At 45.9% G+C, this 15,548-nt stretch overlaps 1 protein-coding gene across 1 annotated transcript; it reads right to left on the reverse strand.

The window, feature by feature from the left end:
* Window positions 1-7,431: 7,431 nt before the first annotated feature.
* ADIRF (adipogenesis regulatory factor) lies at window positions 7,432-10,063 on the reverse strand. The gene is made up of 3 exons (XM_010202988.1): window positions 10,003-10,063; window positions 8,350-8,412; window positions 7,432-7,538 (listed from the first exon to the last, which is right to left on the reverse strand). The coding sequence occupies exons 1-3, from the start codon at window positions 10,061-10,063 to the stop codon at window positions 7,432-7,434; spliced, it is 231 nt and encodes a 76-aa protein (XP_010201290.1).
* Between the last annotated feature and the right edge of the window lie 5,485 nt (window positions 10,064-15,548).

Raw genomic sequence — 15,548 nt, forward strand, 5'->3', positions numbered from 1 at the left:
AATGTTAGAGATGTTGTTAGTGAAGCTGAGTTGCACATTACTTGAAGTTGGAGCCAATTCAGCAACTCTCTGCAGGATTCAACCTGACCCAGATGCTCTGAGCCCCTACAACTGCACCTGTGCCTTCAGTGGGGTGAGTGGCTGTGATGCCGGGGGGCTGGAGCACTGACAGCACAGTGCAGCTGACTTAGCTGTGCAGATTTATGTGAGACTGAGCAGGTCAGAGCTTCAGGCAGCTGATCCACTGCACTGCTGTGAAACTTGTATTTGTCATAGCTGTTCATACCCCAAATAAGCAGCCTTGCCTCCCCTCTCTGCTTTGCACTGTTCTCTTCAGTGCAGCCTCTAGACACACATACAGTAAAAGCCAACGTGGAAGAAGTTGTGGGAAACCAGTAGCTAGCATCTGTCCTTCCTTTACTATAGCACTAGTCTGGAGATGACAGGACATCCTCACCACACATCCTTGAGGACAGCATCAATTGAATTGATGCCCAAGAGAGAGATTTGCTCCCAGATGCAGGGGTGCGAGCAGGGCACGTGCTCTAGCACTGCAGGAAGAGGGAAAGCAGCAATTTGTATTTACCTGCCACCTGTGCAGCACTTTCAGCTTGTTGTGTGGCTTCCTCAGCGAACTTCTTCCCAAGCCCGAACATGGCTGTGCTCTCTCCTCTCTCCCTGCAGAGGATGGGTGAGTCAAGCCCTAAATTCAGTTCTGTTACAGTGTTTGGCAAAGGGCAGCTTTTTATAGTCAAAGCAGGACTCCTCCCAGTAGTTACAGGGCAAACTGGAATAGGGAAAAGCCATGAGCCATTGTAGGGTGATTAATACAGGAGGCACAAAAGGGTGAAAAGACATTGGTGTTTATTATGTTTTCCTCCCCAGAGAGAGGGCGTGGATTCAGCAGCAGCAGTTTTCCATAGCCCAGGAATGAGAGCTTTGTTTTTCCATACTGGGGAGTTAGTAAACAGTGTGCATGCTGCAGCTGTCCTGAGCAAAGGCTGATGATGCGGGGGGGAGATGCAGCCAGGCCCAGCCCCTTGTGAACTGGGCGCAAAAACATCTCCTTGCAAAACACTCAGCTGAAGAATTGCTTAAATCAACTTTAACATTTCAAAACCTTACATAGAAAAGTATCCAGTTTCAGACGATTCTTGCCCATGGTTTTTTTCTCCCCAGGGGGAGGACTTGAAATTTGTCGTTATAAAAAGAAATGGGAGGAGCTAACCCTGCTTTTTAAAGTATCTGATGAAATCTTTATTGTGTTACACAAAGCTCATAACTTCATGACTTGTCATGATTAATATTTTAATCCCTTGTTTCCAATGCCTGGCTCGGGAGAGTGAGAAGAGGTTTGTGTCCTTCCCCTCTGTCCCTGCAGTGAACAGCGGCGGGACCCAGAGCCTCGGACACCAGGCAAGGGCTGGTGGGCTGCAGCCCCCAGCCTCTGCTTGCCTTTTCCTGGGGACAGCTGTGACACTGGGCTCACAGCATCCACCCCAAACAAGGAAAGGTGAGCTGCCACCTTGTTCCCTGAGCCAGAGCTAGCAGGATAGAAGTGAGATGGGGCCTGCCAGGCCTGCTGTGGGCCCATGCCTGCTAGGTTCCTCTCACAGTACACCCAACAACTAATTGTGCTCACCCCAAGCAGCTACCCTTATTTTTTTTCTGGGATCACTTGCTTCCTAGCAGAGCTACTTTTGCTCCCTTTCACACAGCAGACAGGAGCTTTCACTCTGTTAAACAAATAATTATTGCTGAAAAGGGGGGGAAAAATGTAACCTACTGTAGAACAAGGGGTTTATTCATCAAACTGCTCTTCTGCCTACAGTTCCTGCCAGAGCAGGGTCTAGAAATGCCTCTCCTCATCCCAAGCATGTTGCTTGATGTACAACAGCTCCTCTACAGTGTCTTTTCCAGCAATACAGCAAAAGTTCTGTTTTCTTCCTACCATTGCAGTTTCTTATACTACATTAAGTCCATTACACATAATGTGGAGGGCTTTCTGGGAGTGGGGAGGGGCTTCTCTGCATCTTTTTGTCTTCTATCAGCAGGAAAGGGATTACTTGCCATATCTGAAAGCAAATTCTACCAGAATATGATCACAAAACCCAGAAGGAAAGTAACAATTCTGTTGTGAAATTAATGTCTTCCTTGACGTCAAGTCAAAGGGTATTGACAGAAGTTCACAAATGACCTACCATGCAGAAAACCCCCTGAAATATTTTGGGTAACTCAGAACAGCATTTGACCCATGGAAATTCATTGCACAGCAGCTGAGTGGTAAAATACACCCATTGTTCCCTCTAACATCCTCAATTACTCACTACTGGCCTTGCTTGCAGGAAACAGCAATTTCCTAGTCCTGCTGCTGCTCCAGTTACCGACTGGGAAAGATGTGTGAAGCCAGCGAGACTCAGAGTCAGCAGCAGGCCTGTGCATTTGCTGAAGTGATTGTTTACATTGCTATAAGACCTACACCTCTTCATCCTGTCTTAATTGCAAAGTGCAGGATGGTTCTCTCTCTCTCACATACACCAATACTGCAAGTACAACTCCTGTTTTTATTAAAGCCACCTCATCACTATCTCATGAGCAACTTCCACCAGAGTAGGTCAGTTCAGCACCAGCACTGATGCTTTGAATTCCTGATGAATACAAGCATGGAAATAAAACTAGAGAAACAATCCTACTTCTACTACACTGACACACTGCAGGTACATGTTGAGTTGTGACATGAGAGAAAGTACGTGCCATCACAACACTCCTCACAAACACATGAAGGTGGTGGTTGCCTCACAGGAGTAAAAGCATTAAAACACACCACAGTTTTCAAATAGAAAAAGGCCCTATTTTCTGTTATAACATATAAAGCCATGGAAGACCAGTAAAGAGGTGCAACTCCCTGCAGGCACTCAGCTTTTCATCACATATGTAGTTAAAGTGATGTTAGACTGCACTCAGTGCCACGGCTTTTGCCATCCATAATCACAGCACACACGTCTCAGTAACTGCATTTACTAAGGTCACATAAGGTGCAGAGCACTGTGTCCCTCCAGAACACAAACTGCCCTTCTGCACCATTGCTCCTGCTTTTCTGCTCAGCTGCCCTGACACAGTGGCCTGTCCTGGTGAATGTTTCCTGTTGGCACACCAGAATTGACAAGAGCAGGGCCTCAGCTCCTGCAGTGCTCATCTTTGGGCACCCACATGCCCCTCATGCCTCGCTGCCCTCCCTGGGCACAACTGATTGCTCAGCCAGAGCCCAGCCCTGCTGCTCAGAGTGAACAATGCCAGGACAGCTTCTTGAAAACACCAAGGGAAGCTGCCAAGGCACAAGCATGTACACTTCCTCAGCTTAGCCACCAGCCAGCCCAGGCAAACATACAGAGCTTCAGAGCAGAGACAAAACCTGATGTCCTTCACCACAAGCACAGCCTGAGAGACATTCACTCATTCCACACCACTGCTCACCAGCACAGACCACCAGCAGCCATTGCAGCCCCTTCTGCAAGGTCAGGTTGCATCCCACTGCCACACACCCACAGCAGGAATCACAGGGCTGGGAGCAAAGCCATAGACAGTCTCTGACCCCCACTATGTCTGCAGCGAGGAACTCCTTCAGGCCCCCTCCCACAGCCCCTTTATAGCCTCTCCAGCCCAGGGCACAGCTGGGTAGCCCCAGCCTAGGTGTAGGGGAAGGGGCTCTCTGCCCCAGCCCAGCCTTGTCTGCAGCAGGGTTCCCATTTGCCAAGTCTCACAGGTTTTTCAAATGAAGTGGCAATCTGTGCAACTGGCAAATGAAAACATGAAAGGAAGGTCAGCTTTGGCTTGTGGGCAGCAAACCCCAGTGAACCCACTGCTGCCACAGGCTCTGGGAGCAGACAGCACTGGCAACTGCAAAAAGGAGCTGGAAACCATCACAGACAATAGATCTGTTCATAACTGGAGACTCCAGGGAGCAGCCAGGGCATGCCCTCCAACGTGGTTAATGTGGCAGTCATAGTTGCTTGGGAATGAGGGAAATGGTGCAGAGTGACCTGGCTTGCAGAGGCTCCCCAGGTGACCTGTCCTGTTGCTGCCATTTGCTGCTGCTGCTGCTGCTCTTTGGGAAGGAAAAAGGCTGAAGGCAGTCATCTGACATCTTTTTCAGGTCATGGCAAAATGACACGACACAGCCAAAGCATTCTGCTTTCACAGGAGCTTCACCCCAGTACACATCACCAACATACAGAGAAGAGCATTCAACCAGCAACAGCTTATTCATGTTTATGTTTCTTGACCTTACATTTGGGAAGGTTTCTTTCCACCAATGTGCTGCCCCATCTGATCACTTTCATGATCACTCTCTGTAACTACCTAAAGGGAGGTTGTAGTGAGGTGAGGGTTGGTCTCTTCTCCCCAGTAATAAATGACAGGGCAAGAGGAAATGGGTTCTAGTTGCACCAGGGAAGGTTTAGACTGGACATTAGGAAAAACTTTTTCACTGAGAGAGTTGTCAGATCCTGTCCCAGGCTATCCAGGGAAGTGGTGAAGTTCCCATCCATGGAGATAATGAAAAGATGCATAGCTGAGCTGCTAAGGGACATGGTTTAGTGATGGGCTTGGCAGTGTGAGGTGAGTGGTTGGATTTGATGATCTTAAAGGTGTTTTCCAACCAAAATGATTCTATGACACAGGCAGGCCGTGGGGAGCTGCTCATGCCAAGGCCAGCAGAAGAGCAGTAAGAAGGGCTTTTCTTTCTCAAGAGTTGATTATTCACCACAGCACTCTTCTTTGCACGGGCAGCAGGTCAACCTGCTGCACCCAACTTTTGCTTACACACTGAGGCCCAGCTTCTGCAAAAGCTCTGCTCTCCCAGCTTTTAAAAGGATTTACCAAAACACATCACCTTTGCATTTTGCCATGTGATGGGAAACAATGTTGGCAAAGACAAGTTTCAGCAAGCTTGGTTTCTCAATAACCATTAATCAAAGCATTCATCTGAGATAAGGATTCATGTTTTCTTGGGCACAGGAGGAAGCTGAAGGTGGATTTCAAGCAGTCTGGTAAAACCTATGTCCCCTGTGCAGTTGCCCTGCTGAGCTGCAGGGGAGATGTGGCAGCTGCATGGCCCCGTAACCACTCCTTGGGGAGGACTCTGGGGTGTCGGAGTGGGGCATGGGGCACTTGGTGCTCATGCTGGACAGCCTGGCCAGGCCAGCCCAGGAACCCTCTTTGCTCAGCATTTCATAGCTCAGGCAGCTGCAGGCACGCCCAGAAGCAAATTTTAGGAAATTTGAGAACTCAGATGTTGGGTAACTTCACATGCCTGGAACTGGTAGGAGCTTTAAGGATGTCTGGTTTGGTTTTACACAACACCTGGAGCCTGCAGCTGGGATGGCAAGGCATGGTCCTGGGTTGAGACATGGCTCCCTGTGTGATCACAGAATCACAGAGTCTTAAGGGTTGGAAGGGACCTTGAAAGATCATCCAGTCCAACCCCACTGCCAGAGCAGGACCACCTAGAGTATGTCACAGACAAAGTCCCAAATACTTTAAGGCTAAAGAGCGCTGTGACTAAGGCAGTAACCTTATTTGTGGAGCAAAGTGCTGAAGTTTAGACCTAGAGACACTTGCCAGCCAGTGACTCAGACTCACGGGTGACTGTGGGCACAGCACCCACCCTCGGGACAAAAGAGATGTGAAATACTCTGACCAGGCTCTTGGCAGGGGTGCTGAAGCAGCAAGGGCATCCTGTCAGGAGCTGCTTCTGAGTGCACCTTGGCTGGATGGAGAAAGGTCCTTCCCCTCTCTTGGCTCAGTGGATGACCTCCATCAGCCTCTCCTGATGGGGGGTCCAGTCCTGAGCACCAGGAGTCAGGGCTGTGGTCCCCATGCACAAAGCAGCAGCAATAGCATCAGTCATTTAAGGGCATAACAGATTTTACTGGAGACAAAAACCCAGATGGGTTTTTTGTTTGAAATATGAACCAAGCAGCAGCTTGCAGAGAAAAAAAGGTGTGATGGGGAGTGGTGTATGGACCACTGTCACCCACAGTTGCAGCACTGGCATCTGAAATGCTGAGCATAAAGAGTTTGTTCTCTGCAGATTTCACCATCAGGGAGGTAGTCATGGAAAGTACTAAATAATTAAGTACTACTGAGGGTTGCCCAGTAACTGAGAGTGCAATAGTCTAATGCTTTTTCTGTGGGCTTGTACTTGGGTAAATATTTAGGCTTTTACAGCTGTAAATGACAGTGGACATTGCATAGGGACACTCTGTGCAAAGCCATGGACTATGTTTACTCACAGATGGCCTATTACTTGTAGGGCCCTCAAAGGACTTATCAGTCCATGCAGACCTTGTGCAGATTGTAGACAAGGGTGGTCTTTGGCTTCAGTAGTGAGGCAGTGACAAAGATCAGCTCCCAAAAAATCTCTGGTCAACCACAGCTCTTGATCCACAAGTGTGAGACAGTGGTATCTCACACTGGCCTGGATTGCTCTGTTTCATGGCAGCGAGATGCTTTTGGGCAGGCTTTGGTTTTCTTTTGTAAGGCCCAGCTGAGTGTTTCACTGAAATCAGGCTGGTTGAGGCTTTACACCAGGAGAAGAAAAAATAAAACAGAAAAAATGAAAAAAAGGAAAGGAAAGAAATACTGCTTAGCCATGAGAAATACCCAGAGAGGCCAAGGTAAGAGCACTTACTGTGAGTAAGTGGGTATTAGTGCCTTCTGTTGACAGAGGCAGCACTAAGTGGGCACCCTGTCTGGCTGCAGCAGCTTCTGATTGCACAGCAAGAGGCAATCTCAAATAAATATTTCCATCTCCTAGGCCCACTTGCCCTTCTGCCACAGGCTCTGTGAGTGAGAGCTGTGACACAGAGTGCTGAAGGGGCTGAGAGTGAAGCAAAGAGCAAAGAGATTTGCAAGACATTGTGTGGTCCCTCGCTGAAAGCCTCAGTAAAATGATGGGAGTGCCCAAGAAGGGAGTGGGAATCTTGCAGTATCCTTTATTTATCTTTATATGAAAATACAGCAGATGGGAACAATCGAAAAATAGACAAGAAATACAATCCCAGCTTAACTTTGATTACCAGAAGGAAGCTCAGTTTCATCAGGTGAATGTCCTGGTGTCCTGGAGTATGAACAGTTTAGCTGCTTTTGCCAATACACTCAGCAAGTGTGGCAACAGTCACTGCACCACTGTGAGAGTGGAGCAAGAGCTTTGCTGAAGCCTTATGAGCTATGTTGAAGATTGTGAGCAGGTGTGCTAGAAGATGTGCTTTTCCCATGCGAAGGATGAGGGGGGGCTTCTGCTTCTCCCTCTTCTGTTTGAAGAGGGAGAAATGATCCAGATTTAAAACAGCTTTTCTACACAAAGGAGTAGGGAATTGCAGAGCCAAAAGAGAATTCTTTTATGTACAACATTGTTGGTTTAAATTAGCATCATTTCTTAAATCCACATTTTTTCCCAAAGCCAGACATTGCTTCTGCAGCTTGTCCAGCTGCTTTTTCTACCCCATCCTGAGCCATCTTGGAAGCCTTGTCGATAGCTGCAAGAGAGTGAAAAAGATAAGCAGAAAGCTGGAAAAACGGTTTACTATTAATGATGGAAGCGGGAGGTGTGAAAATGATCAGACTATAAAAATACAGGGATATTTGTTTAAAAAGAGTGTTGTCAGTTTTGCTGCCTCCCCATCTGACACCAGAGTGCCCAAGCCCTTGGAGCTGTGGAGGGTGTCTGCTCTAAGGAGATATCGCCAACACATTTTGGCTTCCGTGAAACATTTTAGACCCTGAAGTTGCTACTTCTCCTCTCTTTCTTAGATAAATATTACGAATAAGTGAGGAGTGAGTGTAGTTTTCAGTTTAACTTGTTCCCAGTCCCCAGAAGTGAGATGCCAGTGTTTTCCTGATGGCACTTTTCCAGCTGTGGGATCATTGCTGTTTGACCCCGGCTGCTGCCTCAGCAGGCGCTGGGAGCCGGCGCAGGGCCGGACCTGGACAGACTCCTGCCTTCCGGGCTGTGGGGAACAACGTGTCTCACAGGGTTACCTAATCCCCAAAAAAGAAGAGCAAAGTTTTGTCTGTGCTGTTCCCACAAGCTGTCTAAAAAAAGAAACCAAAATCTGAATGCTGTGCATGAGACTCGGTGGCCGGGGGAGCGTCAGCTATCGTCTGCCAGTGAATGTCTGGAGCCACTAAGCAACAGACCCTGAGGCCTTTTCCCATGAGATTTATAAGAGGTCCAAAACTGTCGCTGGAACCAAGGACACCCATGGGGCAGAGAGGAATGTGTGCAGCCACTGCTGGCTTGTGCTGAGCTGCACCATCCCTTCTGGATTTCAATGTCACTTCTCTTACCTTTCTGGCTTGCGTCTGTAATCTGGTTGACTGCATTCTGAGTGGCCTGTCCCAGCGTGTTTGCTGTAAGCAAGGACAAAAGAAAAATTCAGCCTTACACACGTATGCTTACAGCAATTCCCTATGTCAACTGGCTTTTCTGCAGGTCTGCAGAAGGTTATGGCCCTGGGAAGACGTAGGGCTGGTACGAACAGGCTGAGGCCGTGTGCTTGGCTCGTGGGAACCCTGGGAACTGTGTGTGTTGCCAGAGCAGCTTGCTGTGAGATTAGCATTCGTCAGCTGAGCAAATCAATGGCAGATAAGAAGATAAAATAAAAAAGGAGATAAAGAAGCAAAGCTTAGCAGCGAGTTCAAATTATGACATTTAGCTGTAAGTTGCTTATTTTACACTACACTTGCTTTTATTGACTTTTGGAGCTTACTCTGCTTGGAGAAGCTTGGCTATTTAGCACACGTTTTCTTTGCAGGCTGTTTGGGAGCAGTGCCATTTCCAAAATGGAAGCAAACACATTAAACAGAGCAGGACAGGAAAAGGGAGATTTTACAAACAAGGTATAAATAGAAGAAGGAGGGGAGCAGAAGCTAGAAACATAACTGATCAACTCCAGAATATAAAGCGTCACACAAATTGGATGCCATGAAATTATGTCTGAGAGCTTCTGAAAGAGTGATAGGCACCCTACCGCTTTTGCTAGAAGAGACCCCTCAACATCATGATTATATTCAGGATGCAGTAAGGATTATTTTGTGTTTCAGAGAGGTATATTCTCATGTTTCTGGCTCTGCTGCACATTTGTTCCCAGGTGTATGGAACTTACTGTAACTCCAGAGAAAACAGTGATGTTACTCAGATGTTTCAGCTATACCACAAAGCGTTTGCAGGATCAGAATCTAGAACTGCTACAGATTATACTCTGCTAGGAACAAGCTGCACAAAAACACTGTAAGGAACATACTCCAAAATGCTTGAATGAGCTATACACATATCTCAATTTGTCATGTAAAATAAAAGCTATTGTACTTTGCATGGAAAGCTATTTTCCAATGCACTGTGCTAATAATAGTCCAGTGCTTGGCCCTACGACACAGGCATAGCTATGACAGAAATGTGTGCACAGGTTGTTTTTTGAACCCTGCAAAGTCTGGACACTGCTGGAGAACACAACAGCAACGTGCTGCTTATTACTAAGAGTCTCTTGAAATCGTCATAGTTATTACCAGAAGGCACTGATAGGCCAAATAGCAAACTTTAATTAAAGGTTAACTCCAATTTCTTAAAAGGAGAGCAGTTTAAAACCCACTGCAGAGCACAAGAAAAGACCACCCTGAGCAATCTAAGTGCCGGATAAAAAATGATTATTACTACCAGAACAGCCTTAAAATACTAAGTTTAAAACCCTGTTTGAGGAGCAGAAGAGGTTGGATGATGCTCAGCAGCTGCTGAGGGAGGTGTGGGTGGGTGGAGGTGGTTGCCTGTGCTGAGCTGAGAATTATGGCCAACCTGGGGCCTTCATGCAATGGCCAAAACTTGGGTCCGAGGAAGAGAAAGAGAAGAAGCAGCTGTGTCCTGCAGGTACCAATGAAGCTAGTAGTAGTATAACAGCAGCTAAGCCTCCCTTCAACAAATATACAACAATATTTAGTCTTTCTTACCAGCATCTTTTGCTGCACCTTCAGCCTTTTCTGTCAGTCCCTGGAAGTTTTTACCCGACATGGTGGCTTCTGCCACCTGTTAACACTCCTCTGCTTCAATGCAACTGGGCACCCAGCGACGTATAGCACACCATGTGAGGGGAGTCCTGACCTGTCCTGGTTTTATACATGTGCCAGGAGACCTGCTGATGCTTTTGGGGGTGATTGGTACAATGGGTGGAGTTTGAATGTAAGGAATGAGAGCTGAAAATGCACACAGAGGAGCCATTTACTTGCCCTCCCCAGTGAGAGGGCGTGCCCGGGCAGAGATTTCTGCTTCATCGCACTGTCTTTGTTTGTAAGTTTGGGCTTTTTCTAAAATCGAAAGAAAACAAACAAGAAAACCTGTTCCACCACCACAGATGGAGAAAAGCACTGAACTGAGCTTTGTAAGAGTGCTGGAAAACTACTGAAGTAGCAGTGCCTGAGCACAGCCAACTCTCATCCCCGCTGGGCTGGCTTCACTCATCCTCTGAGCTGATCCTCCTGAGAACAGAAAACAACTCAACCTTCATTCATTTGTCAGCAGTTTTAATCACAACCCCTTTTCTTGTCAGGTGGGAGACTGTTAGATGGTGAGAGCTGTAATTTACCTATATCTTAGTAAGAAACTGCAAATATGCTCAGCTTTGCAGTTATGTGCTCAATTTGGATTACAAAAGCCCAGCATCACTGAAGGCCTTCCCTGGGTTAGGCAAGTAACTAGTGTCAGCACCAGCTGACTCAGGAGAAGGGGAAAAAAAGAATCCAAATTAGCAGAACCACCTTTTCCTAGTGTATTGTGGGTTTTGCCAATAGAGAAATCGTGCTTAAAACAATTTCCTTACCTGGTATCACTGCTTTGTAAAAGTTTCTGCATTTCACAGCTTTTCACTGGCCTTTAGAAATTATGTTTTCTTGCTACCAGTCCCCAGTACAAAGAAACTTTGTACAAATACACTGTTGGCACAGCCAGGGGCCAAAGGGCTCTCCAGCTCTGCGGGGCTTGGATTCCTCATCACCATGTTCCGGCATACAAAACACCTCGCTTCAGATGTTCACACTCATACCCATATTCATCTTCCTGGGGAAAGCTTTTTTGTCGAGCAGTGGGCACAAGAACAAGATGCCACGGATAAACCAGGGTGGGAAGTGACAATTTAGATCTTCATTAGTACCCAAGTGGGGAAGAGCAGCAGCAAAGAAGGGTAAATGCATTCCTCTGCCACTCCTATTCAGCCTGTCATTTCAGAGAGCCCTTTTCAACTTTTGCACCACTGGCACATTTATTGTTTCAAATTGCAATTCTCTTTCCCCCTCAACAGGTCAATTAGCATTTTAATTAAACACTCACATAAGGTACCTTTTCCAATTCCTTGCTGATTCCTTTTTTCCAGAATGATTTCTTATTTGGATTTGCAAAAACTGAGATAAAAGGCACCCAATATTTTTGGGTTCTAGCATTTTTTTTGACAAAACCACTAACATAGACCTATTTATCTTTCTTGCTCAAACCCAAGAACCTAGCAACAACAAAACTGTAAAAAGAGGTGAATTTCAGCCATTCTCAGCTCCCTCAGCCAAGTCACGGCCACCTCAATTAACTTTGTGCCGTGTTCGTGAGAGCAAGGAAGATGCTCTCCAGCTTCTTGTGGCTTGAGAGAGGACATACCCAAGCTCCAGTAGCAAATACCTTCCAGCTGCCCTTCCAGCTTCTCCCACTGCTGAATTTTCAGCTCAAGGGCCCTGCTGCCACCAGTTAAGGTGATCTGCCTGAAAGAGAGAAGAGGATTTTGGGAGAACCTTTAAAACTGATGCACACCTCCACCAAACCTTAAACATGCACCATGTTATAGCAATAGTTTAGAGGCTCCTTAGCAGTTCAGGTAAATAGTATTCTCAAGTTTTGCTTTGATGGCCACCTTGACTACTCTAGCTCCAAATATTTTTCTTCCAAGTGGAAATCTTTGTTTGTCCCTTTGGACTCAGTACGAATGTCTGGTCTGTGTCACTGCTTGCTTTAACTCCTGCTCAAAACATTGAGTAGCACAAATCTATGTAAAGCCTGCATTACTGGCAGCAAAGAGCATGTTTCCTCATCTAATGTAATCTTATCCCAATCATTAATGTTATCACCCTGATTTCAAGCCCCCTCCAAAAAACAGAGAGCAAATTACACTTGCCTGGCAAACTGACATACCATGTTCATTATAATGAAGCCCAGAGCAGAGGGAAAAGGGACCTTTGATATAGTGTGCATTTGTGCAATATGATGGGACAAATCAGTGCATCAGGTGGTTCACTGAGCTACTAAACCACAGCAGAAAATGAATGGAATACACTGCATTATCTTTATTCACATTGTGAGTTAACATTAGTTTCTTAAAGCTGACATGAAGCATTTTGAACTAATGCTGGATATAGACTGGAGTGCTCAGAAATAAAAAAGATGATTGACTTGAGTACAAATGAGAATTCAGATTTCATCTGCTCAGAAGCTGACAGCAATGTATCCCTTTGTTCTGAATGTTGAGACTACTAATGTAGGCTGAGCTCCTCCTGGATTTTGTAAAAACGTGTTTCTCTAAAGAATTTAACCTTCTCTTGGCCTCTAAAGGGAACATTGCAGGAGAGACTGCTTAAAGATTTTCCTGAGACAGACTCTTTAAGGAATAGTAAAAGTCAAACAGTATTCTATTTCTAATCACAGATCAATGTACTAAGGGAACTAACCACGTGCCTTTAACTTCATTACTGTGCTGATCCAAGCTGTAAGTTATCTGATTTATGTGTCACTGCACAAATCTCCTGCCACCAGGTGTAAATGTGCACAGGCATTCGTGATGGGCTTCCCTGGGCCTCTTCCAAGTATCATGGGAAGCATTCATGAGGAGGTGGAAGGGCAGGCTCCAGCCATGTGGGCACTGGCTTTTCCCATGGCATCAGCTGGAGCCCAATGCACTCATGGCTGCCCTGGGACACCTGTGGCTACATTTCCAAGAAAGCCAGCTTTCAAATGTGCAGGCTTCTAAAATGCTGTGTCTCCAGATTGGTGGGAGTCCAGCTATCCTGAACGCCTGGGTGAAAACAATGCTTCTGCAAGAATCATTCCTCTTCATGCACCTCAGTCTTTGCTCTGAGTCTGTTGTATGCTTTCTGATGGTCTGTCACTCTTGCCAGAGCCGATCAAACCTCACGTGATGGACCTGGCTGGCAAGTATTGTGAGGTGGTTCATTTCACCATTGTCAATTCTCAACTCTATTGTCTCATGACAAGAAAAGACAGAGGTGGGGCAGGACATTTGGAAGCATTTTGAAAGCTAAATGCCAAAACACTACAGCCTGTGTGCTCCTGTTGTCTCCACAGCATTGACTCAAAGCTCCAGCCTCTAAGTACATTTACAGTTTCTACTCCTGTTGGTCCCTGGCATTACCTCTTTCCAAACAGGATTCCTGCTCTTTGATTGCCTCATTCAGTGTGTCCTGAGGTCAACTCAAACCGCCTACAGGTGGAAACATAGTTTGGACTTCTGCTCCATTCAGCTCTTGGTACCTGCTGAGACTGCAAATAGAAATCCTAGTTAACTCCAGGAAGAGCCACGCTGATGTGCCTGGGAAATTTCAGGCTATTCCAAAAGTTATTCCTCCTAGTAAGGTTAGGCTGGCACTGCTAGGCTGGAAAGGAGGTGTGAAAAGCCTTGTGACTCCCAGCAGCACTCACCTCGGGTGACTTGTCTTACTGATATCCTGCTCCCATGCCTGGTCTCTTGGGCTTTTCCTCCTTATTCTGCTTCTTCTCAGCCTTTTGCCTTTGAAAAGCAGTAAGTTATTTTCACTTGAGGGAAAAAAAACCCCTCCCAAATTAATTCCTTAATTGCTAAGAGGGCTCCGTGAGCTTGCTCTGGAGCTAGCTTATAACATACAGCCAAAATAGCTATGGGTTAAATCTAAGGCACTGGAGGGAAATCAGAAATGAGGAATTAGAAATTGTTCTGCTTTCCTTTCCTTTCACACCTCTTCTCTGGTGTCTGTGAACACCATCTCATGTATCAGTAACAGGAAGCCTTCTGTTTTTATTACCTGATGAAGACGAGAAGTAATCGATCAGAGTCTGGAACTCATGTTTTACACATGAAAATGGGCAATCGGGGTTAATTAGTTGAGATCAAAATAAGGCCAGGATATAGGGATTTCTTTACCTCTGGTCTTCAGGCAACATCTAGGTGAAGTGTCCAGCTTCTGCCATCTTCTGGAGCACTGAAGACTATAAAACCATGCTTAAACAGTGGGATTTCTGTGGAGCCTCACAGTATCCTGCAGCTTGAGCACTAGGAGAAAAAGTCATCTGATCTTTAAAAGAGTTAAAAAGATGAGGCAGGCTTGACCATCACCTTAAGAGCTGGCACAGGGCTAGGGAAAGAAATAACTAGTCCCATCTCAGGAGTGGCTAGGAAAGCTGCAAACCTGTGCTGCTGACAGAGCTGTGCAAAGTGGCACAGACAGGGATTTGTCTGTCTTTCAGAAAGCTACATTTCAATCTGATTTTTTTCCAATAGGCTACTAACTATGGAGTATCTTCATGTGGGGTTTCAATGCACTTATGAGACAAAATAAGCAATGTTTCAATATGGAAAAAAACCCCATCAAAGTGGCAGAATGCTTGGTTACATATGTTTTATAGAGAACAGTATTAAAAACTCAGCCCTTCAGTTTTTCATTGGGTTCTCTCTGAGAGTTCAGTTTTAGGACATGAATTATGTAGATAGAAAATAGGACTTTCAGATGAAGTGGTATTTTAGGAAGTGTATTATTACCTGATTTGCATTTAAATTAGTGGAATGCATGTTGAGATATTCTGGAGAGCCACTACTTTCTCTTCCGCATCCCAGACAAACATCTTTGAAAAACCAGGCCCTGCATGCCCTTCAGCCCTTGCCTAAAAGGTCATAGTGGGAGGAGCTCTCAATATGAGCTGTATCAAAACAAAACATTTAATAAAGCTTAACTGCACTTTCATATGGTAAGTCAGTTTTGTTGTTACAAGAGGGAAAATACCCTGCATTTTTCAGCATTTTGTTAGTCACTTGCATGGTAAAGTTGAGGCAACGCTTGGTAGCAGCTGTTTTCTGGCTTTTGGGATCACCATGGAGGTCTGAGTAGGGGCACTTGGAGTCATGTGGTCAGAGACAGGCTGTGGCCCTGCTGTTGAGCCACTGAGCACTGTCTCATCACACTGGGAATAAACTAACACTAAATTAAATATCAATTATACAAGAGTGATATCACTCATACAAGGTCCACTTAAATAATTCACGAGGTGAGATGTGTAAAAGAAGCTCTTGGTTGCCCAGGCTGTGACCTGACAGCAAAGCAATATGTTGCTAGTGTTTGCCTCCATCAGCTTTTGCTTGGGGAAGGAGGATTCCAGCTCTACCCTGTTCCCACTCCCTGACACAGGATGCTCATATGGGATGAAACCACATGTCCTGATCATCATCTTTAAGGCTTGTGATTGCCTGGGTCATGAT

Source organism: Colius striatus, chromosome 8, assembly GCF_028858725.1.
Source record: "Colius striatus isolate bColStr4 chromosome 8, bColStr4.1.hap1, whole genome shotgun sequence".
Taxonomy (NCBI): Eukaryota; Metazoa; Chordata; class Aves; order Coliiformes; family Coliidae; genus Colius; species Colius striatus.